At 39.7% G+C, this 24,040-nt stretch overlaps 1 protein-coding gene and 1 pseudogene across 2 annotated transcripts in view; both read right to left on the bottom strand.

Annotated features, from left to right (window-relative positions):
• The window catches only part of ppk29 (pickpocket 29), a 344,359-nt gene that overhangs the window by 188,300 nt on the left and 132,019 nt on the right, over window positions 1–24,040 (bottom strand). For both annotated transcript variants that reach the window (XM_089469773.1, XM_089469772.1), the window contains one exon: window positions 8,820–8,916. In XM_089469773.1, coding sequence (XP_089325899.1) covers window positions 8,820–8,916 — 97 coding nt within the window. The remainder of the gene's footprint in view (window positions 1–8,819; window positions 8,917–24,040) is intronic.
• Window positions 13,001–14,323, bottom strand: LOC149268900 (uncharacterized; annotated as a pseudogene).

The following is a 24,040-nucleotide window of genomic DNA, read 5'->3' as shown; positions in this document are numbered from 1 at the left end:
TTTCGGTTTGAATTTAAAATTTATCCCCCACCTCTATGTCCACCCCCTCACTCTCACTTTTGTAAAAAACGTATTTCACATACTAGAGACCTGTGCTTTGGCAAATACATGTATATTCATGTTATAATCATAATCTGAAAGTTTCATGAAGATCGTATTTCCGCAGAAAAAGTAATTAAACAATTAAGTTCTCATAGTAAGCGCACACTGCAGCCCATGCGTGTTTATGCTTGTGTGTGTATATGTATGTAAATGATTGTGTGTGTGTGTGTATGTATGTGTGTGTATGTATGACTGTGTGTGTGTGCGTGTATTACTCCAAGGGTTCAGGGGATCTCGTAGTCGAGTAGTCTCGACTAGAGCTTTCTTACTTGTTTTTAAATTAGAAGCAATACACTTCGCTGTGTATTCACTCCCTTTTTTTTTGGAGAAAAAAAACAAAACAGCTCTATTGCTCACCCGTGTTTCCTCTCCACGGCTTGAGATCCGCCACATGCGCCGTCCTGGTCCGCTTCTCCATTTCCGACCCGATCCGGCAGATGACTGGGGACACAAAACTGGCCACTATATATGGGCCTCCATAGCGTGGCGCCAGTTTTGCTGCGAATCCCTCTGCGGCATTAGACAAGTGACGTTCCTTTGCCCACACCTTGTCACCTACGGCCGGCTTCCACTGCCGCCTCCGTAGGTTGTAATGCCGCGCCTGATCCTGTCCAGCTCTCTCCAGGTTCCGACGCACGATCTCAAACACTTCGCGCATCTTGCTGGCTCTCTCGACTAGGCTCTGTGCCTCCTGGCCTGTGCCGATTGTTTGCGCGTCGAACAGCGATTTGGGCAGCCTTGGCTCTCTTCCTTGCGTGATGAAGGCGGCCGAATACCCTGTGGATGCTGACACGTGGCTGTTGACCGCCAACGTCAACTCCGATAATGCGTCGTCCCAGCATCTCTGGTCACCTCCAGTGAGCTGCGCAATCATCGTCTTCACTGTTCTGTTGGCCCTCTCAGTGGGATTCTCTTGAGGCGTGTATGGTGCTGTGAGCTGGTGACGCACCCATAGCTCCTCCAGAAACACCTTGAATGCCCGACTGGTGAATTGGGTGCCATTGTCAGTAATGAGCACCTTTGGCGTTCCGAACCGCGCCATGATCCGCTCTCGAAATGTCTTTTGGAGAGCCGCGCTTTTCGCACTCCGCAGCGGCACCATCTCCGTCAATTTGGCCTTTACCGTCTCTAACACTCTTTGCCGCTCCTCCTCCACTCCCACTTCGTGCCCTTTTTGAATAGTGCATTTAACGGATGCACTGTGGCTGCAAAATCTGGCACGAAGCAGCGGTACCATGAAGCCACGCCCACGTATTGACGTAACTCTTTTACGTTTGTGGGTGGCTTCAGCTCGGCAATAGCGGCCACTTTCTCTGGATCCGTGCAAATGCCATCCTCCGTGACTTTGTGACCCAGATACTTTAGCTCCTTCTTGAAAAAATCACACTTGTCGATGTTGATTTTCAAGTTGGCTGCCCGCATTCGTCGCGTTGGACCGATGACGATGATGTCGTCCAGGTAGGCAAAGGCATGGGGCATCATTTCTGTGCCGATAACTTGGTCCAGTGCTCGCTGAAACGTTGTCGGCGCAGAATGGAGTCCAAACGGCATCACTTTCCAGTGATAAAGCCCCATTCCTGGCACCATGAATGCCGTCAGTGGTCTGCTGGCCGTCTCCCTAGGTATCTGCCAATACCCATCCTTCAAATCCAGGCTGCTGATGTAGCGCGCCTCTCGCAGCTGATTCAAAATGTGATGCACACGCGGCAAAGGGTATGCATTTTTATTGGATCTGCTGCTCAGCTGTCGAAAATCCACACACAATTGACGCGCTATGTGGGCTCTTCGAAGGCTCGATGCAACTTTTGGCCAACAGCTCATCCACCTGCAGTTTGATCTCCGCCTGCATTTTTGGATTTTTAGGGAAGTAGCGCTGTTTAATGGGCCTGTTGTCCTGCATCCTGATCCGGTGCTCCGTGATCCTGGTGGTGCCTTTCACATGCTGGAACTTCTCCAGCTCATGCCTAAGAAAAGGGTCCACCTCTGGGCCCTCGTGCATTGGCGTTGGCTGCTCCATGTTCGCCTCCACTGGCGTCTCTGGGTCCGCCTCCACGCTGGCCACAGCCACGGACAGCTTCTCCTCTGACTGTCCGCTCGACTGTGGGATTCTCGGCTCGATCCTCAGTGTCAAGCCGCCACGTTCCAGTGTGGTGCCCATGCTGGCCAAGAAATCCCAGCCTTGCACCAGATCGTCGATCACTCCTGGCAAAATCAGCAACGGGATTTGGGTTTGCTGATTCCCCAGGCCGCTGCTGGCAACAGGCAACCGTTCGAACTCCAATGCGCCCGCACTGCCAGCAGAAATCCAGCGCCTTGTTGCGGCACGTAAAAGCGCGATGCCCCTCTTGGCCACACATTCGACAAGCCCTGGTTGGATTTGGGATGTGCGTCCTTGGTTCTGATGCGCCTGTCCTCGGCGCAGACGAAGGCTTCGCCTCATCATCCATGCGTAGGCACGCAGATCGGGCAGGCTGTTGTTATGAGTTTCATTTCGCGGTCTGCTCCATAGCGCAGAGGCCGCATGAGAGCCTGCATCTCAACCATGTAGACCTTGAAGCTCTCATCTACCATTTGCCTCCGGCGTTTGACGTCGTCAACCAGATGGAGGGCACACAAAGCCTCGCCACATGCGCAAGCTCTGCCTCCAGATCGTCCCCCGTGACGGCGGTCGTTGCCTCATCCCTGAGTGAGGCACGGCGTCCATGCAGTCGACCCAGCTTGGCGATCCTCAATGAATAAGACATGCTTCCATCATTCCTCTCAACCCACTCGCCGAACTGCCTCCGCATCGCGTACTTCATCCTTTTCAAGTTATATACCCACGTTCGCACCATAATCACAATTTCTAATTAAACTCTTATCGCAGGGCCCCACGTTGGGCGCTAGTTGTAACGAACCTTCGGCTTATCCCGAGTATAAGTTGGTCTAGTTTCAGCTGACTGGATTCGTGCCAACAAATTTATTTGTTTAAGCCTCTGCGATATTAATTAGTCACTTGTGATTTAGGTTTTATAGCGTAAATGTATATTTTCTTAAATAAGTTTGAAATTTACACGTCACTTAGTTCTACGATGGTTCGCTGATTCGCTTTAGTCGATACACCTATTGAGTGCTGGTTCAACGCACTCCGGCTGGGGGAGTGTTGTGCTAAAACACACTAGTTTCACTGGAACGATTCGGAAAACGCCAGGATCTGGCGGTTCGCTCAGCTATCCACGCCTCTCCTACTATTCCACTCGCTCACAGTGCAACACTAGTTTCGTTTCACTCACAACACTTCTCTTGCGCACGGCTACGTGAACTTACTCAGATGAGCAGGCCTCGCTTAAGCCGCTGGTATGCACCAATGTCCTCGTTGGGGCCGCTGACGATCCTGCTTGCCTCTTTATTCGTTGCAAGGATTCCCACGATGTCCTTGCTGTTCCCACGATGTCCTGAGAGTCTTGATTTGCCACTCGCGTTGACTTTCACTTTACTTCTCACTTTGACACTCTTTACACGTAACTCCAACTCTCAGATTTTAAGCTCTCCGTATGGAGTCGCCGGTGGCCTTTTATAGCCCAGCCACAGGCCTTGCTTCGGGTGGCAACGGGACCTGTTCGGCTATAGAGCGGGGCCTTTCTGTCGCTCGTGCCCAAAAAAACGGTAAAGTGACGTGATCTGGGTGACGCCACCTTCCCGCCAAACTGCGTGGCAGCCTCCCATTGGCCGAAGTACCGTTGGTGCCCTGCGAGTGAAAATATCCACTACTCTCACCCGGCCCGAACGGCACCTCGGCCAACGGTCCTCGATGATCAACCTGTGTGCGACGCGAGCCCATTGCTGAATCTGTAGGAGCGAAAGTGGCCGACTACAGTCGGACCTTGACCCCTTTCCAGTCGCCAGGGTCGCTCTTACAGTACTCGCGTCGCGTGGAACAACATGTATATGCACGTATATGCATATAAACGCACAGCAAATACGTACGTCCATATACATTAATACGTGCATACCAATATTGCTCCTCACAATATATATTTTTGATCACGACGACGAGCTGAGTCGATTTGGCCCTGTCCGTCGGTCTGTCTATCCGTCTGTCCGTATGTTTGAACTCGTCGATTACAAAAGATATAAGAGCTAGAGACTAGCATTTTTTAAATGACCGATATATACAGCGCGGATGTCGAGTTTACCTTTAAAATTCAATAAATCATCCCGATATGTTTTTATCAATTAAAAAATTCAAGTCAGATGCTAGAATAGCTAATTGTGAATGATTTTCAATTTTTTTTTTTTAATATGTCAAATATGCATTAGAATATGTAGATCATATGATGAAAGTTTCATTAAAGTCAATCGACGTTATAAAATAATAAAATGTTTGGCCAATCAACAAACGCACGCGCTGCATCGGTGAACCTATTTCAGTTTTTCCATCACAATTTCAAGAAAGCTCCAGTTGAAACTGCTCGACTAGGAGATACCCTGAACCCTCGAAGCTGATATTCTACTTATTCTGCACTTTTTTTTTATGCATCCACACGTACCCACGCGCTCTGCTAACTGCGCAGTAAGCTGCGACTGCCCATGGGTTGCAGTGTGGACGATATTATGAGAAATTATAAGTTGAATAACTTCTCTTGAAACTTTCAAAGGGTATAAAATGTGTATTTGAAATGCGAAAATACGTTTTTTTTTTATTTGTGGCGAAGGGGACGTGGTATCCAAAATCTGTAAATTGCAACAAATTTGTATCCATCAAATCGGAAGTGTCTGATCTAAAAGTGTTCAAATTAGGCTGAATAAGCAAAATAAATTTTATACTCATTCACGAAAGTGAATGTCCGTATGAACGCAATCTATTTTGGCACTATTGAAGTTAGAGACTTGAAATTTGGAACACATACTTGTGTATATCTCTGATTTATAAAGTGTTAAAATTTTCCCGATCCGCCCACTAGGGGCGCGGCAAATCGGAAAATGCATTTTCCGATATACCAGAAATCATGTTAGTTGAAAAGCTAGACAGCTGAAATTTGGTATGTAGGTGCGCGCAAAACAATTCTTGATCAGCAGCGCAGCGCTTTGAGCTGCGTTCACTGGCGACAGTTGCTTTCGCAGCTAGAGCAAAAACTGTCGACTGCCGAACAGCACAGCAGACAGCTTCCACAGTTTTTTCTTTCCTTTGTGCGTCATGAACGAAATGAATGAAAATTAACAACATTTTAATTATTTATTCATTATGGCGATTATTTATTTTTTTATTCGTCATCTTCTTGGAAGAGCGGCAGGTTGTCAATTGCTGTTTCCAGGAAGATAGGATTGAGCTTCACATATATTTTCCAGCGACTCTGCACTTAAACTATTGCGATAATCGGTTAAAACTAGTTTAAGTGTGGAAAATGTGTGTGGAAAAAATAATTTTAATAAGTAAACTTTAAAAAGTAAAATTGTAGACAAGTACACACCTGAGTGGGTGGTATTGCAAAACAAACTTTGCTTAATGCATATAGCTCGGGATCAGTGAGCTGCTTCTCTTTCCAAAATTGTAAAATGTTTGCATCACTTCTGACAAAGGAAAACTGCAAATTTTCAATTTTCGCGTGTACATCGGTTGTGCTACTAGCCTGGACTTCAATATCCTGTGTTAAATATTCATTTAACAATTCATCTTCAATGTCATAAAAGTCAACGTTGGAATGATAGGAAGTTGAATTAGTTGTAAAGCCCGCAACAACGCCTTGATTGACCTCAACTATCCGATCCCATAAAGATTTCAAATATTTTACAGCTTCATTTCTTTCTATTGATGAAATGGTATGATGAAACCGAGGATCCAAGTAGAAACAGGTAACTAACATTGCGCATTAAAGTATTTGTACGTTTTCTAAAGGATTCCAATATTTTTTCACCAATTTGTTTCGTAAGTGGCTGGATCGCATCTTGTATAATTTTTTGAGTGCATAATTTGCACTTTAGCCACTGCGCATAAAAATTACCATTATGTAATTGCTCCTGTTGAAATATTTTAAAAGTTTTTTGTGGCGGATTAAAAATGAGAGTGTAATTATCAATGAACTCCCAAAAGGAGTCGTCAATTTCGAAATTCTCATCCGCGGACTTATTGCTGCTTTTAAATTTTCAATCATTGTGTACGTTGAACCCCATCTAGTTGGGCAGTCCAGTTTAGGCATCTTCAGTTTTTTAAATTAAAAATTTTCACGAAATCCGTTAGATGGTTTTCGAATATATTTCGTCAAATTACGACAAGTGAATAAGTATTTTGTGATGGCTGAAAATTTAGTCACATCTAGAGCGCAAAGCTGCGCAGTATGAGCAGCACAGCGACAAACTTGAATATTGCCCAATGTCATCTCTGGCATTTCTTCTATGAGATCGATTTTTTTTTTAAGTATTCATCATTACTGTAAACTTCATTTTCTTCGATTTCTTCTTCAGACACAACAGACAATATTTTCGTTGCTTTAAGGCTTAAAGTTTAAGCATATTCGCGCCATTATCAGACGTAACTGATACTATCTGCTTTAGATTTACTTCATATTTTGTTAATATTTTAATAATTTCCATAGCGAGGTTTTTGCTTGTGCTACATCCGACACCTTTTAGTTCGACCATCCCTTAAATACGGGATTTTATTTCCAGTTCGCTAATAAATTGCGCACTTATTCCAAAAATGTTTCGAGATAGCCTCGAAGCACTGTCAATTTTAAGTGAATAGAGTGAATAGAAGAGTTTTCCGACAGTTCGGAAGGAGGAGCCGTTTTCAAATGATGTACATTGACAACATGAGCTTTTAAATTTGAAATTCGATTGGTCTTAAGTTTGCTCTTGCATGTTTTACATGTAGCAAAGTCCCCTTCCTCATTGGTATCAAAATACTTCCAAACATCACATTGTTTATTACGCGACATTTTTGCTGTTGCTCGGATGCACATTAATACAAGACTACACCTACGATTTATTTCATTGCTACAAAGTATGCCGCAAGTGACTTCGGCAATTACAGTTACAAAATTTACCAAAACAAAGCAAAGAAAAGACTGTGGAAGCTGACTGCTGTGCTGTTCGGCAGTCGACAGTTTTTGCTCTAGCTGCGACTGCGACTGTCGCCAGTGAACGCAGTTCGAAGCGCTGCGCTGCTGATCAAGAATTGTTTTTCGCTTTTGCTGCGACTGCGACTGTCGAAAATGCTCGCAGCAACAGTTCTAGCAATAACAGAACTGCGAAAACTGTTGGCTGCAGAAGCACAGCCCAGACAAAATTTTACGACTGTTGCTGCTGTGACTGTCAGCTTTTCAAACACTGTTTCAGGCACTATTGATGCTACCGCCCATAGGGAGCGTGGCAAACCGCAAAAGTTGATATATCCTACAGTTTAAGAGCTAGAACCTGTAAATTTGGATAGCTGAGTTACTGGTAGCTTCCTCTATCGATGCCCCAAAAATAATTTTTACGCCTCTTTATGTTTATTTAACACACAATAGCACCGAAATACTGCGTTCATACGGACAGACGGACGGACAGCAAGACGGATATTGCACAAAATCAATATACTCATTTCACTTTCGGAATGATTATCAAACAAGTAAGAAGACCCTAGTCGAGACAACTTGACTAGGAGATACCCTGCACCCTCTAATCTGATATTCTAATCACTCTGCATTTCTTTTCGGCACACATACATACACACGAACGTATTAGAACGCGATCAGCTAACTGCGCAGTAAGCAGCGACTGCGCTTGGGCTGCGCTGCAGTCTGAGCATTATTATAAGAATTTATTTGTTGAATAATTTCATTTCTAGAAGTACAATCTTAATGAAACTTTCAGAACATAATCATAATGTTCAAATGTATGTACATTCCAAAGCACAAGTCTCTAGTACTTGAATTACGCTTTGTACAAGGTGTGAGTGAGGGGGTGGATATAAGGGTGAAGGGTAAATTACAACAATCGAAATTATATAAAATCATATAAGTCTACATTCAAAATTTGAAAGCTCTAGCTCTAAAGGAGTAGTTATCGATACAAAGTGAAAAATTCGATATGCGCGTGATATACACGGACCTAGGAAAACATTTCGGACGGGCCGACAGACGGACAGGGCCAACTCGACTCAGCTCGTCGCTCTGATCAAGAATATACATACTTTGTGGGGTATGCCACGCCTCCTTCTGCCTGTTACATACTTTTAACAAAGCCATTATCATGATATCGTAGTTTTGTAGTCTCGACTAGACCTTTCATACTTGTTAAAAGTGTGATGGCAAAACTAAAATAGGTTCACTGCTGCAGTGCCATCTAGCAAATCAGAACTGATGTTGAGATTTTTTCTGCTGCTGCAATTTACAGAATTTCGTCGGCGCTAAATTTGAACAAAGTTTGTTTCAAGTATTAAAGACTTTGGTTTGGGAAAATACAGAAGAGAATTTATTCAACAAATAAGTTCCCGTAGTATAGCATTCGCAGCGACTAGAGTGTGCTTATGCGTGCGTATGTGTACGTATATATGCATGTGTTTTCGTATGTGCGCATATAAGAAATACAGAATGTAGCTTTTCTACAGCGTTCAAGGGATCTAGTAAAGCAATCTAGAGCCATTAAATTAAAACATATTGGGCAGACTTTTTGATTAACCTAATGTCTAAGCTACGTTAACTGTGTTAACTGTGTACAACGACTTTCGTGGAAAAATGTATGAGCTATTTACTTACTTGATATTTGTATAATTTTTCATTTCGCAACACTAATTTAAGTGACCGATCTTTATCCAATGATGAATATTTTAATGGTAATTTATCTTGATTTTTGCTGAAAAGAGAGTTAGAAACTGTAAGGTTATGTGTTTCTATCTGGGGCAGTGTTTTTCATTTCAAAGAACTACAGTTGACACAAAAGGTTTACAATCTTATTTAATGTAGAAAATGTATACACACGCATCCACGCGCACGTATATCACGCGCTCTGCTGACTGCGGAGTTAGCAGCGACAGCGGTGCTGGGTTGCGCTGCAGTGTCGGAAATATTATAAGAATTTATTAGTTGAATAATTTCTCTTGTAGTAAGATATGGTTAAAATGTAAGTAAGTATATTCCAAAGCAAAAGTGTCTAGTACTTGAGTGGTGGCGTCTTCAATAAGTACAAAAGATCAGGTTGTATATTTTCTAATCTTTATTGGTAGATGAAAGCTGTGTTGCTCGTATGTATATAAAAAGTGCTGTGTAATAGATATGTACATATGTAAGTGTCAATACCAGAAGAGACAAGTGACCAGCGGAGCGGAGGCGCGGGGCGCGAACCAGTAAGAGAACTGGTGTTGGGGTTATGTTATTAACAGAATTCTGTTAATACCTTAACATGGTATGTTGTGAGAGGAGCAATTCTTGTTAATGGGATGACCCCCCCCCCCCCCTCCCTTTTGGTGACCGGATCAAGGCCGTCAGCGGCGCTGTGACCACCTCTTTGGGAGTCGATGCGGATTGACATACTGATCCCTGGAGATGCAGGAGCATGTGATGATCCTGGCCACACGTTTTGCAACGTCCCTTGCTGCGGCAGGATTGCCCGGAGTGCTCGTGAGCCAAGCAGTTCGTATAGTACTTATGTATAAGTACCGCACGTATCAGTTTCTCCTCAGGAAGGCCCAGAAAACGCTGGCATTTCCGAAAACAGTGCACACGCCGCACTGGAAGGAATTGGTACCGGGAGGCTTGCTATTTTCTGATGACGGCATCTTTATCTAAAAGATCGAATGAGTTGAATGAGGGTGAATTGCTTGCTCGTCAGAACACAACATGGAAGTTAGTTGGACAGCACAAGGAGCACCGGGGTTTGGTTGGATTGTTGGGCCTGAATAAAGAATATAATTCAGGCACTTATTGAAACCGACCCTCACCTTCGTCGTAGAGAAGAGTTACAGGAGATAACAAGGTTGTCGGAATCTCAAGTTTCGTGTCACCCGGAACGGAAACTTGAGTTGTAAAGGAGGAAACCAATGAAGTTCGTGGAAGTGAGCCCAACCGAAAACAGTCTCTAGGCCTAGAAGAGATCCATGAATATTCGGATGGTTACCTGCCTGAATAATCGTCGGAAGGCTATTTCACAATCAGTTGACCAAACAAACCTTACATCTTTTCTGAGCAAGTTGTGTAGGTGATCGAGCAAAATTGAGACGTTAGGAATGTATTTCCCATAAAAATTAACTTTACCTAAGAACTGTCGTATGTTTTTCTTATTTTGTAGTAAAGGAAAGTCTATTATTGATTATACCCTGAACCCATTTTCAATGGGAAATCAGGGTATAATGGTTTTGTTGAAATGTATGTAACAGGCAGAAGGAGGCGTGGCAGACCCCACAAAGTATATATATTCTTGATCAGGGCGACGAGCTGAGTTGATTTGGCCCTGTCCGTCTGTCTGTCCGTCTGTCCGTCCGTCCCTCTGTCCGTCTGTCCGTCTGTCCGTATGTATGAACGCGTCGATTTCGGAAGATATAAGAGCTAGAGACTTCAAATTTTTTTTTTAAATGTCCGTAATTACAGCGCGCATATCAAGTTTATCATTAAAAATCGATAACTCATCCCGATCTTTTTTTATCGATAAAAAACCGTATCGAAAACCAGTTATAAAATTATATCTTCTACACCTTTATTGCTAGAGTCTCCAAATTTTTAATGTATGCTTATATGCAATTTATACAATTTCGGTTTTTGTTAAAATTAACCCCCCACCCTTAAATTCACCCCCTCACCCTCACTTTTGTAAAAAGCGTATTTCAAATACTAGACTTGTGCTTTGGCAATTACATGCATATCCAAGTTATAATCATAATCTGAAAGTTTCATGCAGATCGTACGTCCATAAAAAAAGTTATTAAGCAATTAAGTTCTCATAGTAAGCGCTCACTGCAGCCCATGCGTGTATATGCTTGTGTGTGTATATGTATGTAATTGTTTGTGTATGTATGTGTGTGTGTATGTGTGTATGTATGTGTGTGCGTGTTTCTTGTGTAAGCTGAAAGTCGCGAAAAATTATTGAAATAGCTATTACTCCAAGGGTTCAGGGGATCTCGTAGTCGAGTAGTCTCGACTAGAGCTTTCTTACTTGTTTTAAATTATCTTTTAGAGGAGTCACCAAATTCTCTGCGATAAAATGACCCAAATATCTGACTGAACTTGCCGCAAAATTGCATTTTGTTAACTTTAACCGGAATCCTTCCTTTACTATAGCATCTAACAATTGTCTCAAGTGAATTAAGTGTTCATCGAACGTCTTTGAGAATATCATAATATCATCTATGTAGTTTAAAACAAAATTTGATAAGTTGTACTTTCTAATTATATTCACCAGAATTCTTTGAAATGTTGCAGGAGAAGTTTTTAATCCAAAAGGGAGGCATGTTCATTGATAATGACCTTCTTGTGTCACAAATCCAGTCCTTGGCCTATCTTGAATTCTCAATGGTATGGACCAGAAGGCTGAGTTTATGTGCAGCGTTGTGAAAAATTTACAATCAACTGTCTTAACCATTAAATCTTCAATTAAAGGGAATGGTTATGATTGAGGTACTATTAGTTTATTTAAATCTCTCAAATCAATACATAGTCTACTCTTCTTCCCTTCATCCCTTTTATAAGCCAATGTGACTGGTGCTGCAAATGAACTATAGGATTCCTCAATTAGGTTATGTTTCAAAATTTGAGCCACTTGCTTTTCGATTTCAACTTTATCTTCTAACGAACATCTGTAAGGTCTTTTGTAACAGTATTTTTCCATATGTAGGTCTATAAACGCTTCGTAGTTCCTTACTTTGCCGACATCATACTTATCTATGGCAAAAATATGTTTATAATTATTTAACAAGGAATTTATTTTCCTTCTTTGGTCACTATTTAAATGATTAATATTAATATTGAAATCATTTACATTAATGCCTTCATTGAAATTTACTTGAATTTTAGCAAATGCATTTCCAATCATAATTTCTTTTTATTTTGACTCTTGTTATTATTATTACTATTAGTAATTTTTATATCTTTCAACTTATTTTTATTAATTTCATTCGATTTTACTTCTTTATGTAAATGGATGATTAAATCTAAGTCGTGGGTCAATCCAAATCTTTTTATAGTGTCTAATCCGAGGATCAAATCATAATTGAAATCTATATTGTTGTATACATACGCATTGATTCTATCTTCCGTACCGAGTATTCTTTCATTTAATGCTATCAAGCTATCAGTCTTACCCCTGCCACTAATTGCTTTATTGTACTTTTATAGTTATCTTTTGACAAATGTTTAATCTTCACTAAATTAGAATTTATAAGTGTGACATTTGATCCAGGATCATAAATGCCCCTGCATTCAGTTTTCCCATTAACTTCAATTAGTGGGGGAATATTTAGTTTTTATACCCTGAACCCATTTTCAATGGGAAATCAGTGTATAATGGTTTTGTTGAAATGTATGTAACAGGGAGAAGGAGGCGTGGCAGACCCCACAAAGTATATATATTCTTGATCAGGATGACGAGCTGAGTTGATTTGGCCCTGTCCGTCTGTCTGTCCGTCTGTCCGTCTGTCCGTATGTATGAACGCGTCGATTTCAGAAGATATAAGAGCTAGAGACTTCAAATTTTTTTTAAAATGTCCGTAATTACAGCGCGCATATCAAGTTTATCATTAAAATTCGATAACTCATCCCGATCTTTTTTTATCGATAAAAAACCTTATCGAAAACCAGTTATAAAATTATATCTTCTACACCTTTATTGCTAGAGTCTCCAAATTTTTAATGTATGCTTATATGCAATTTATACAATTTCGGTTTTTGTTAAAATTTACCCCCCACCCTGAAATTCACCCCCTCACCCTCACTTTTGTAAAAAGCGTATTTCAAATACTAGAGACTTGTGCTTTGGCAATTACATGCATATCCATGTTATAATCATAATCTAAAAGTTTCATGAAGATCGTACGTCCACAAAAAAAGTTATTAAACAATTAAGTTCTCATAGTAAGCGCTCACTGCCGCCCATGCGTGTTTATGCTTGTGTGTGTATATGAATGTAAATGTTTGTGTATGTGTGTGTATGTGTTTGTGTATGTGTGTGTGTATGTGTGTGTGTATGCGTTTGTGTGTGTATGCGTGTGTGTGTGTATGTGTGTCTGTATGCGTGTGTGTGTATGTGTGCCTGTGTGTGCGTACGTGCCTGTGTTTGTGTGTGTGTGTGTGCGTGTTTCTTCTGTAAGCTGAAAGACGCGAAAAATTATTGAAATATCTATTGCTCCAAGGGTTCAGGGGATCTCGTAGTCGAGCAGTCTCGACTAGAGCTTTCTTACTTGTTGTAGTTATGATTTTTCTTGCTAGACTCAGCCTCAGCTTTATACCTATTGGGGTTACTTTTCTTATATTGAAATCTAATACAACTATTTTCGTATCTACGTAACATCATTATTTTTAGAATCTCATTTAAATTTCGTTCTTCGTATATTTTATCAAGTAAAGTGCCTTAAGTGAGTTCTTTAGCTATAAAATTATCGTTTTGATGGTAAACTCCTAATTCGTCTGTTTTATACTTAATATTTTGTAGTTCTGCTACAAGTTCGCTTACTGTGCCTACTTTTAACTCCTAAATTTTACGGTAAATTTGATGGGGTTCCGTGTCCGGTCGATACCTCAGCTTTAGCGTTGACTTGATTAGCTGTCAGTTGTCTGGTTCCGGTATATTGATAATTACATCCTTCGCCTGTCCTTGGATTGTCTTGTTGTCCTAGTGGCCTCTCGCCTTAGTCCAGAGTCCTCCACTCCTTGGAGAAGGTACTCCACGCTGCTGAAAAAAGAGTTAATTGATATATCACCTGTTCCCGTGAACGTTGCCAAATAATTGATGTCTTGAAACAATCGTTCCTTCTGAGCCGCATTGACGTTTCCTTGAAGCGTGACGTAAGCTTGATGTAGCTCCTCTAGTTGCTGCTCCTTGTTGATCAACTGCTCATATAATTGCTGCGATAGCATTTGTGGGTTAGCTTGTGCCATCCTGCTTTTGTCGTAATATGCTGCTCTCTTTTGTTTTCTGGTTGCCAGCGTTGAGATGTACTTTTTAAAATTTGTCAACTTATTTGTAGTTTGACCCTTTTTATACCCTAAACCCATTTTCAATGGGAAATCAGGGTATAATAGTTTTGTTGAAATGTATGTAACAGGGAGAAAAACTTTTTAAATTCTTATAATGTTGCCCTCACTGCAGCGCAGCCCAAGCGCAGTCACTGCCTACTGCGCTGTTAGCAGAGCGCGTTCTAATACGTGCGTGTGTATGTTTGTGTGAATATCAGGTTAGAGGGTTCAGGGTATCTCCTATTCGAGCAGTCTCGACTAGAGTCTTCTTACTTGTTAGACTCATTCACGAAAGTGAAATGAGTATATTGGTTTTGTGCAATGTCCGTCTTGCTGTCCGTCCGTCTGTCCGTCTGTCCGTCCGTCCGTCTGTCCGTATGAACGCAATCTATTTCGGCGCTATTGAAGCTAGAGACTTGAAATTTGGAGCACATACTCGTGTATATCTCCGATTTATAAAGTGTTAAAATTTTCCCGATCCGCCCACTAGGGGCGTGGCAAATCGGAAAATGCATTTTCCGATATACCAGAAATCATGTTTGTTGAAGAGCTAGAAAGCTGAAATTTGGTATGTAGGTCCGCGCCGATCACCCAAGATCACAAGCTATGGCGGATATATCTCCGCCCATTAGGGGCGTGGCAAATCGGATAAAACTGTATCTCCTAAAGTTATAAACCTAGAATGCTGAAATTTGCATGTAAGCTGATGTTTTAATTCTATGAAGATAGGTGAAAAAGTTATATATCTACGCCCACTAGGGGGTTGGCAAATCAGACCTGAAGATATAGTGATTTTTCGAATTCTGTTATATTTTAGGCACTATTGATGCTAGAGACCTGAAATTTTGTATATATACGCGGGTTGACCACCCACGTCCAACGAGCTATGGTAGATATATGTCCGCCTATAGGGGGCGTGGCAAACCGCAAAAGTTTATATCTCCTACAGTTTAAGAGCTAGAAGCTTCAAATTTAGATAGTTAAGTTACTGGTGGCCTCCTCTATCGATGCCCCAAAAATAATTTTTAAGCCTCTTTAGGGGCGTGGCATATCGAAATTCAATTTTTTCATTTAGGTAACCGGTTGCTCGTTCTAAAAACTGGCTAAAATTGAGGAATCTACGGCCACTAGGGGCGTGGCAATCGGCATTTACAGTGCCCGAATTGCGACATTTATATGCGTCAGCCATCTATTTATGTATATGTACACATAAGTACACAAAAATTTGCAATTTACAAAAAAGTGTTTTCAGCGGGATTTGAACTCGCACCCAACCCAAACAGCATGTTTGTCAAAATAGCTAAAATAAAGACCGTCGGCACTTCAGCCCACAGCACCACCGCGTCGTTTCGATCAAGAGTAGTTAAAACGAAATCACATTATTGTTATGACGCCGAATAGCAAAGAAAATCCAGTGTAGCGGCTGGAAATTCAAAAACAATGCAAAGACAAAACAATCGCAACGTGATGCTTAGAATATGCTAGAGCACGCATTTATGTGTACATACATACACACATACAAATGAGCGCGTGTATAAGGTTGGAATGCTTGATGCTATGCGTGCAGGCTTACATATATAATTATATATACATATGTATGTATTTGCGTATATGTATTTGAGGGCTATTTAAGAAGAAACAAATTTAAACTTATAAAATTATTCGACTAAGAAAATGAAAAGTATTAAGTGCCATTCAGTCAAGCTCGCACCTTCCCAATAAAATATCTATTTTATAAAAAACGAAATATGTATGAAAAAATAAAAAAAACAAGTAAGAACGTTGCAGTCGGGCGATACCGATTGCAGAAGACTCATTCACAGCCCAAACGCTGTCAACCAGAGTATATAGTGCAATTTTCAAGTCTAGTGCGCAACAAAAAACAGGGCATGATCCCATTTAAAATGGGAAAATCATCGATAGCTATTGCTATGATCATTGCATAATTGCATTCAAATTACATGCATATGTATATAATTTATACAATTTTGACTTTTAATAATATACATGTATTTATATCCATATATTGGATACCGGCTTCAAGCTAGCAGCAGATCAGCGCGATTTTACTATGTGCACACACTCATCGTCTATTCTATGCGTACAGACAGAAGCGCGCCTTTTCTCACATTCTTAGAATTTCGATTGATTTCTGGACTTTCTAGCCGTTACTGTAGTTTTGTCTGATGACGCTCTCTTATTAAGCTATTCTATTTTAGCAGCTGAGTGCTCGAGCAAAGCAATGGCGCGGGTGCTAAGGGCGACGCAAGTAACGTTAGAGTAGGGAGGTTCGAACCTCTACTATGTTTTTTTTTTTTTTTTCATACATTTTTCGTTTTTTATTAAATAGATATTTTATTGGGAAGGTGCGAGCTTGACTGAATGGCACTTAATACTTTTCATTTTCTTAGTCGAATAATTTTATAAGTTTAAATTTGTTTCTTCTTAAATAGCCCTCAAATACATATATGCAAATACATACATATGTATATATGTAAGTCTGCACGCATAGGATCAAGCATTCCAGCCTTATACACGCGCTCATTTGTATGTGTGTATGTATGCACACATAAATGCGTACTCTAGCATATTCTAAGAATCTCGTTGCGATTGATTTGTCTTTGCATTGTTTTTGAATTTCCAGCCTCCACTCTGGCTTTTCTTTGCTATGTGGCGTCATAACAATAATGTGATTTCGTTTTAACTTCTATTGATCGAAACGACGCGGTGGTGCTGTAGGCTGAAGCGCCGACGACCATTATTTTAGCTATTTTGACAAACATGCTGTTTGGGTTGGGTGCGAGTTCAAATCCCGCGGAAAACACTTTTTTGTAAATTGCAAATTTTTGTTATTTTAGCTTCTTTTAAATTTTTTAAATTCATAAAAATGTTTCCTTTTGTATTATGAATATCTATTAAGCTTATTTATATGTACAAATGCATAAATAGATGGCTGACGCATATAAATGTCGCGATACGGGCACTGTAAATGCCGATTGCCACGCCCCTAGTGGCCGTCGACTCCTCAATTTTAGCCAGTTCTTAGAACGAGTAACCGGTTACCTAAATGCAAAATTTGAATTCTTACGCTCAAAAAATGTGAAAATTACAGGGTATTTTTCGATATGCCACGCCCCTAAAGAGGCTTAAAAATTATTTTTGGGGCATCGATAGAGGAGGCTACCAGTAACTTAACTATCCAAATTTGAAGCTTCTAGCTCTTAAATTGTAGGAGATATAAACTTTTGCGGTTTGCCACGCCCCCTATGGGCGGACATATATCTACCATAGCTCGTTGGACTTGGGTGATCAACCCGCGTATATATACCAAATTTCAGATCTCTAGCATCAATAGTGCCTAAAATATAGCAGAATTCGAAAAATCACTATATCTTCAGGTCCGATTTGCCACGCCCCTAAGGGACGTAGATATATAATTTTTTCACCCATCTTCATAGAATTAAAACATTAGCTTACGTGCAAAATTTCAGCATTCTAGGTTTATAACTTTAGGAGATACAGTTTTGTCCGATTTGCCACGCCCCTAATGGGCGGAGATATATCCGCCATAGCTTGTGATCTTGGGTGGTTGGCGCGGACCTACATACCAAATTTCAGCTTTCTAGCTCTTCAACAAACATGATTTCTGGTATATCGGAAAATGCATTTTCCGATTTGCCACGCCCCTAGTGGGCGGATCGGGAAAATTTTAACACTTTATAAATCGGAGATATACACGAGTATGTGTTCCAAATTTCAAGTCTCTAGCTTCAATAGCGCCGAAATAGATTGCGTTCATACGGACAGACGGACAGACGGACAGACGGACAGACGGACGGACAGCAAGACGGACATTGCACAAAACCAATATACTCATTTCACTTTCGTGAATGAGTCTAATAACACTTTACTGTGGTTCGAACCTCCGCTACTCTAACATTACTTGCGTCGCCCTTAGCACCCGCGCCACTGGCTTTGCTCGAGCAATTAGTTGCTAAAATAGAATAGGTTAATAAGAGAGCGTCATCAGACAAAACTACAGTAACGGCTAGAAAGTCCAGAAATCAATCGAAATTCTAAGAATGTGAGAAAAGGCGCGCTTCTGTCTGTAGGCATAGAATAGACGATGAGTGTGTGCACAAGCATAGGAAAATCGCGCTGATCTGCTGTTAGCTTGAAGCCGGTATGCAATGTATGGATATAAATATATAATAAAAATAAAAATTGTATAAATTATATATGTACGTAATTTGAATGCAATAGCTATCGATGATTTTCCAATTTTAATGGCATCATGCCGTGTTTTTTGCTGCGCACTAGACTTGAAAATTGCACTATATACTCTGGTTGACAGCGTTTGGGCTGTGAATGAGTCTTCTGCTATCGGTATCGCCCGATTGCAACGTTCTTACTTGTTTTCTCTGACGTTGAACCAACACAAATCTACAGGGTGATATCTATTCTTATTCTCTCTGCTTTCACAAATCTTACAAGGTTGTTTAAACTTGGGTTTCACTTCTGTCTTAAATGTTTTAGATTTATTTTCATTTGCTTTGACATATTTTGTCTCGAGACTGTCCTTAAATTTTCTCAGTTCACTAAATAAAGCAACTGGAACTGTGACATCTTGTCTGTCAATTTTGTTTCCTATAAATTTTGGAAGTCCGTGGATAATTAGGTTTACTAAAGCTATATTATTTCTATTTTTATCGGTTTTAGGTAATAAACGTTATTTTTTAATGCATAATCCAGAAGTGAGCCAGAGATATATTTGTAATTCAGCGCATAGGTGACAGAAGACCAACCTCTATCTGCAAAAGTTTGTAAAAAACTGCTTTCCATGTTGCCCACTCAGAGCTTATTGTATGTTTAATTAACATAGAGTTAAACCACTCCTTCGCTGCCTCATCTAAGAATAGTCTTAAAGCTTCAACTTTTTCTACATCTTTGCTAATACCTAACCTATTACACTCACTTTCATATGTCTGTAACCATTGGTTTGAATTCATTTTTTTACCTTCAAATCTATCAAGCACAAATTTGTCACATACTCTGTTCAAATTTGTGCTTTTACAATCTATCATAGATTCACTTTCTCTTTCACATAATTTTTCAAGAAGCTTTAATAAAGTTGTATCTATTTGATCTGCAGAGGTGTTTGCTTTGCTTTGCCAGCTGTAAAATCTCTTCACTAAGTTTCATCCACACATTCCTGAATTGTCGTCTGTTATAGATTTTATTAGAATAATGTTTGATTTTTGATCTTCATCAGCAGCCAATTCAAATCCAAATTGTAGCTTAGCTTGCCATAGTGTTTTTAGACTCATTCACGAAAGTGAAATGAGTATATTGGTTTTGTGCAATGTCCGTCTTGCTGTCCGTCTGTCCGTATGAACGCAATCTATTTCGGCGCTATTGAAGTTAGAGACTTGAAATTTGGAACACATACTTGTGTATATCTCCGATTTATAAAGTGTTAAAATTTTCCCGATCCGCCCACTAGGGGCGTGGCAAATCGGAAAATGCATTTTCCGATATACCAGAAATCATGTTTGTTGAAGAGCTAGAAAGCTGAAATTGGGTATGTAGGTCCGCGCCGATCACCCAAGATCACAAGCTATGGCGGATATATCTCCGCCCATTAGGGGCGTGGCAAATCGGATAAAACTGTATCTCCTAAAGTTATAATCCTAGAATGCTGAAATTTTGCATGTAAGCTGATGTTTTAATTCTATGAAGATACGTGAAAAAATTATATATCTACGCCCACTAGGGGCGTGGCAAATCGGACCTGAAGATATAGTGATTTTTCGAAGTCTGCTATATTTTAGGCACTATTGATGCTAGAGACCTGAAATTTGGTATATATACGCGGGTTGATAACCCAAGTCCAACAAGCTATGGTAGATATATGTCCGCCCATAGGGGGCGTGGCAAACCGCAAAAGTTTTTATCTCCTACAGTTTAAGAGCTAGAAGCTTCAAATTTGGATAGTTAAGTTACTGGTGGCCTCCTCTAACGATGCCCCAAAAATAATTTTTAAGTCTCTTTAGGGGCGTGGCATATCGAAAAATACCCTGTAATTTTCACATTTTTTGAGCGTAAGAATTCAATTTTTGCATTTAGGCAACCGGTTGCTCGTTCTAAAAACTGGCTAAAATTGAGGAATCTACGGCCACTAGGGGCGTGGCAATCGGCATTTACAGTGCCCGAATTGCGACATTTATATGCGTCAGCCATCTATTTATGTATATGTACACATAAGTAGGCTTAATAGGCATCGATAGCACGGAAGGAAACATTTTTATAAAATTAATAAAATATAAAAAAGCTAAAAAAACAAATTTGCAATTTACAAAAAAGTGTTTTCAGCGGGATTTGAACTCGCACCCAACCCAAACAGCATGTTTGTCAAAATAGCTAAAATAAAGATCGTCGGCGCTTCAGCCTACAGCACCACCGCGTCGTTTCGATCAAGAGTAGTTAAAACGAAATCACATTATTGTTATGACGCCGCATAGCAAAGAAAAGCCAGTGTAGCGGCTGGAAATTCAAAAACAATGCACTATGGGGAAAAATCCAAATTATCGGGTATTAATTAATAACTTGAAAACCAAGCCAGATTTTTTGATCCGGTTTTTGTATTATTAATATGTATACCATCAGAAATATATTTTAGAAAAATGGGCGTGTCGCCGCCCACCCAAAAAAAATTAATTAAAATTTTGTATTAAAAAAATTTTTTTTTTAAGAATTTTGCTTGTTTATACTTTAAAATAATAATTTTAATTGAAAACAGTCGAACTTTCATAAAATCGAAATTAGTTTTCTTCAGTTTCGAGTTCCAGATCAGCCAGAAATATTGATCCGCTGAAAAAATTCGGGTTTTTCAACTGATTTAATTATGCCTTCAACTTTACATAATAAAAGACGTACAACTTCATTAGACAGCGACCTATATGCTTTCAAACTCGTTTCTAAAGATTTGCTGAAGAAATAATCTGATCAGATGTATCCATTGCTCTATCAACCATCAGCGAAATTATGGATTCTGCTATCCTTCTATGCGTGACGAAATTATAGACCTGGTTGTGCAAATTAAAAGCTGCCTTGCCAAAAATGCCTACAGGATGAACAGTATTTTCCATAATTTGCCTCAAATGAACAATTATTTTATAAACATTTGCTGTCATAGGCAGTCATTCATAGTTCTCAGCTAGTTTTTGCTCCTGCTGCATTTCTTCCATTTGGCATTTATATTTTGGCAAAAAAGCGGCTTTTGCTTTTTTAATATCATTAATAAGCTGAATCAATATTAGTCTTATTTAGTTTCGCCTTAAAAAAAATCTAAATTACTATTTCTTGGTTATAGTTGCCTTTTTCATTGAGCCAAATATCACACAGGTCAGCTCATAGTCACCTGCTAAAAATTGATTTGCGCCGGTTGTGCGCAAAAGTGCACATTGAGACAAAGGCACTAAGATCCCAATTGATTACTCTATAACATGCAATTGGAATTATACTTATGCGTCCTTGTGGCTGTTTTATATGTCTTTGCAAAGTTTAATTTTATTTACAAGAAATGAAATTGGACAACATTTGCTAATTATACAATAAATGATTAAAATAAGTTCAAACATCAATTGGTTTTTAAGCCAACGCATAGTAGAAGCCCTAAAAATTCATATCCTTTTTAAATTTCTCAAAAATAATGTCTGGTCATTGAATAACGATGATTTGAAAATCGGCTACCACAAATTGTAAGCTGAAGGCAAATGCTTTTCGAAGATAACAGCTGACTTTAACAGCTGTTAGGCTTAACAGTGGACTGTTATTCAACATTTTGGGTACAGTACCTTAAAGTTTGGAGTTTTATTAAGATGTTAACATAAAAAAATTATAAATTTTCATACTTCGCAAAAATGACTAAATACCCGAAAAACGGCTAAATTCCCCATAGTGCAATGCAAAGACAATATGCTAGAGCACGCATTTATGTGTACATACATACACACATACAAATGAGCGCGTGTATAAGGCTGGAATGCTTGATGCTATGCGTGCAGGCTTACATATATAATTATATATACATATGTATGTATGTACAGTGCTTATCATAATTATAGCCCACAGTAGCAAATTTGAGTTTGTTAAGTGCGGAGCAGACTTTTAGATTTACAAACATTGTAATAAAGTAAATTTAGATAGTTTTTAAAAGATGCCGCTTGGAAAACAATTATCTGATTATGAAAAGGGCCGTATTTTCTCGCTTTTCGAGTCAGGAGAGTCTATTTCGAGTATTTCACGAAACTTGAAAAGAAGCCGACGTGTAATTAAAAAATTTTTGGACAATCCCGAAGAATATGGATTAAGAAAACGAACTGGCCGAAAACCGTTACTAAATGCGCGCGATAAACGCAAAATTATTAACAAAGCCAGCAACAGCTCAACCTCTTGTAGAGCTTTGGCCTCAGATGTGGGTGGATCTGTGTCAGCGATGACTATCTGGCGAGTTCTGAAGGGCTCAGAAATCATAAAGAGGTCTAAACTGACCAAAACACCCATGTTGCTAAGTCGCCACAAGGTTGCTCGTCTTGATTTTGCCGAAAGACATACTGCGACCGATTGGACACACGTGCGTTTGAATCATCCTCTTTTGGCTTACAGTATATTTGTAAATTTTTACCCTAACAGGTCATATTTTCTGATGAGAAGAAGTTTAACCTGGATGGTCCTGATGGGTTTAATTCTTACTGGCATGATTTGAGAAAGGATCCTATGTTTTTTTCAAGGAGAAACTTTGGAGGTGGCTCCGTCATGATTTGGGGAGCATTTTGTTCATTTGGAACCTTGGAATTGAAGTTTGTAACGAGCCGAATGAACAGTGAAGAGTATATTGAGACTCTGGATAGTAGTCTTATTCCATATCTAAGGGAATTTCGTGAGAAACCAATGGTTTTCCAGCAGGATAATGCCAGAATCCATGTGAGCAGACGTACAAAGGAGTATTTAGAGGACTGTCATGTTGATGTCCTTGACTGGCCAGCTTGTTCTCCAGATCTCAACCCGATAGAAAATGTGTGGGGTATTCTTGCAAGACGGGTGTATGCCAATAATCGCCAATTTGAGACAGTTGGAGATCTTAAAAGACAAATTCTAAATGAATGGCAAAGCCTCCAAAAGGACCTTTTATTAAATTTAGTGGCTTCAATGAGGAAGCGAATTTTTGAGTTAACTAAGGCAAATGGAGGCCGGACTAAATATTAAAAATAGTTTTTCCATAAATCCGCAACAATTTCGTGTTTTTTGACCAAAATATGAACATGGGCTATAATTTTGATACAGAAAATGGGTGCTGTTTTTCTTAGTTTTCTACTTCTTTTTAAGAAATCATTATTAAATCGTTAATTTTAAGTGAAAAAGTTTTTTGCCATTCATATTTGAAATATTGAACTACGCATTTTTAAAGATTTTAAGGAAATATGTCATTTGGAAAAAATTTTCAGCTTATTCGTTTACGTGGATTAAAAGTGGGCTATAATTATGATAAGCACTGTATTTGCGTATATGTATTTGAGGGCTATTTAAGAAGAAACAAATTTAAACTTATAAAATTATTCGACTAAGAAAATGAAAAGTATTAAGTGCCATTCAGTCAAGCTCGCACCTTCCCAATAAAATATCTATTTTATAAAAAACGAAATATGTATGAAAAAATAAAAAAAATAACACAGTAAAGGTTCGAAACTCCCCTACTCTAACATTAATTGCGTCGCCCTTAGCACCCGCGCCACTGCTTTGCTCGAGCAATCAGTTGC

Source organism: Drosophila arizonae, chromosome 5 (genome assembly GCF_054131065.1).
Source record: "Drosophila arizonae isolate 15081-1271.41 chromosome 5, UAZ_ARI_1.0, whole genome shotgun sequence".
Lineage (NCBI taxonomy): Eukaryota > Metazoa > Arthropoda > Insecta > Diptera > Drosophilidae > Drosophila > Drosophila arizonae.
The sequence above is the reverse complement of the archived record's forward strand: the minus strand, read 5'-3'. Positions and strand labels throughout refer to the sequence as shown.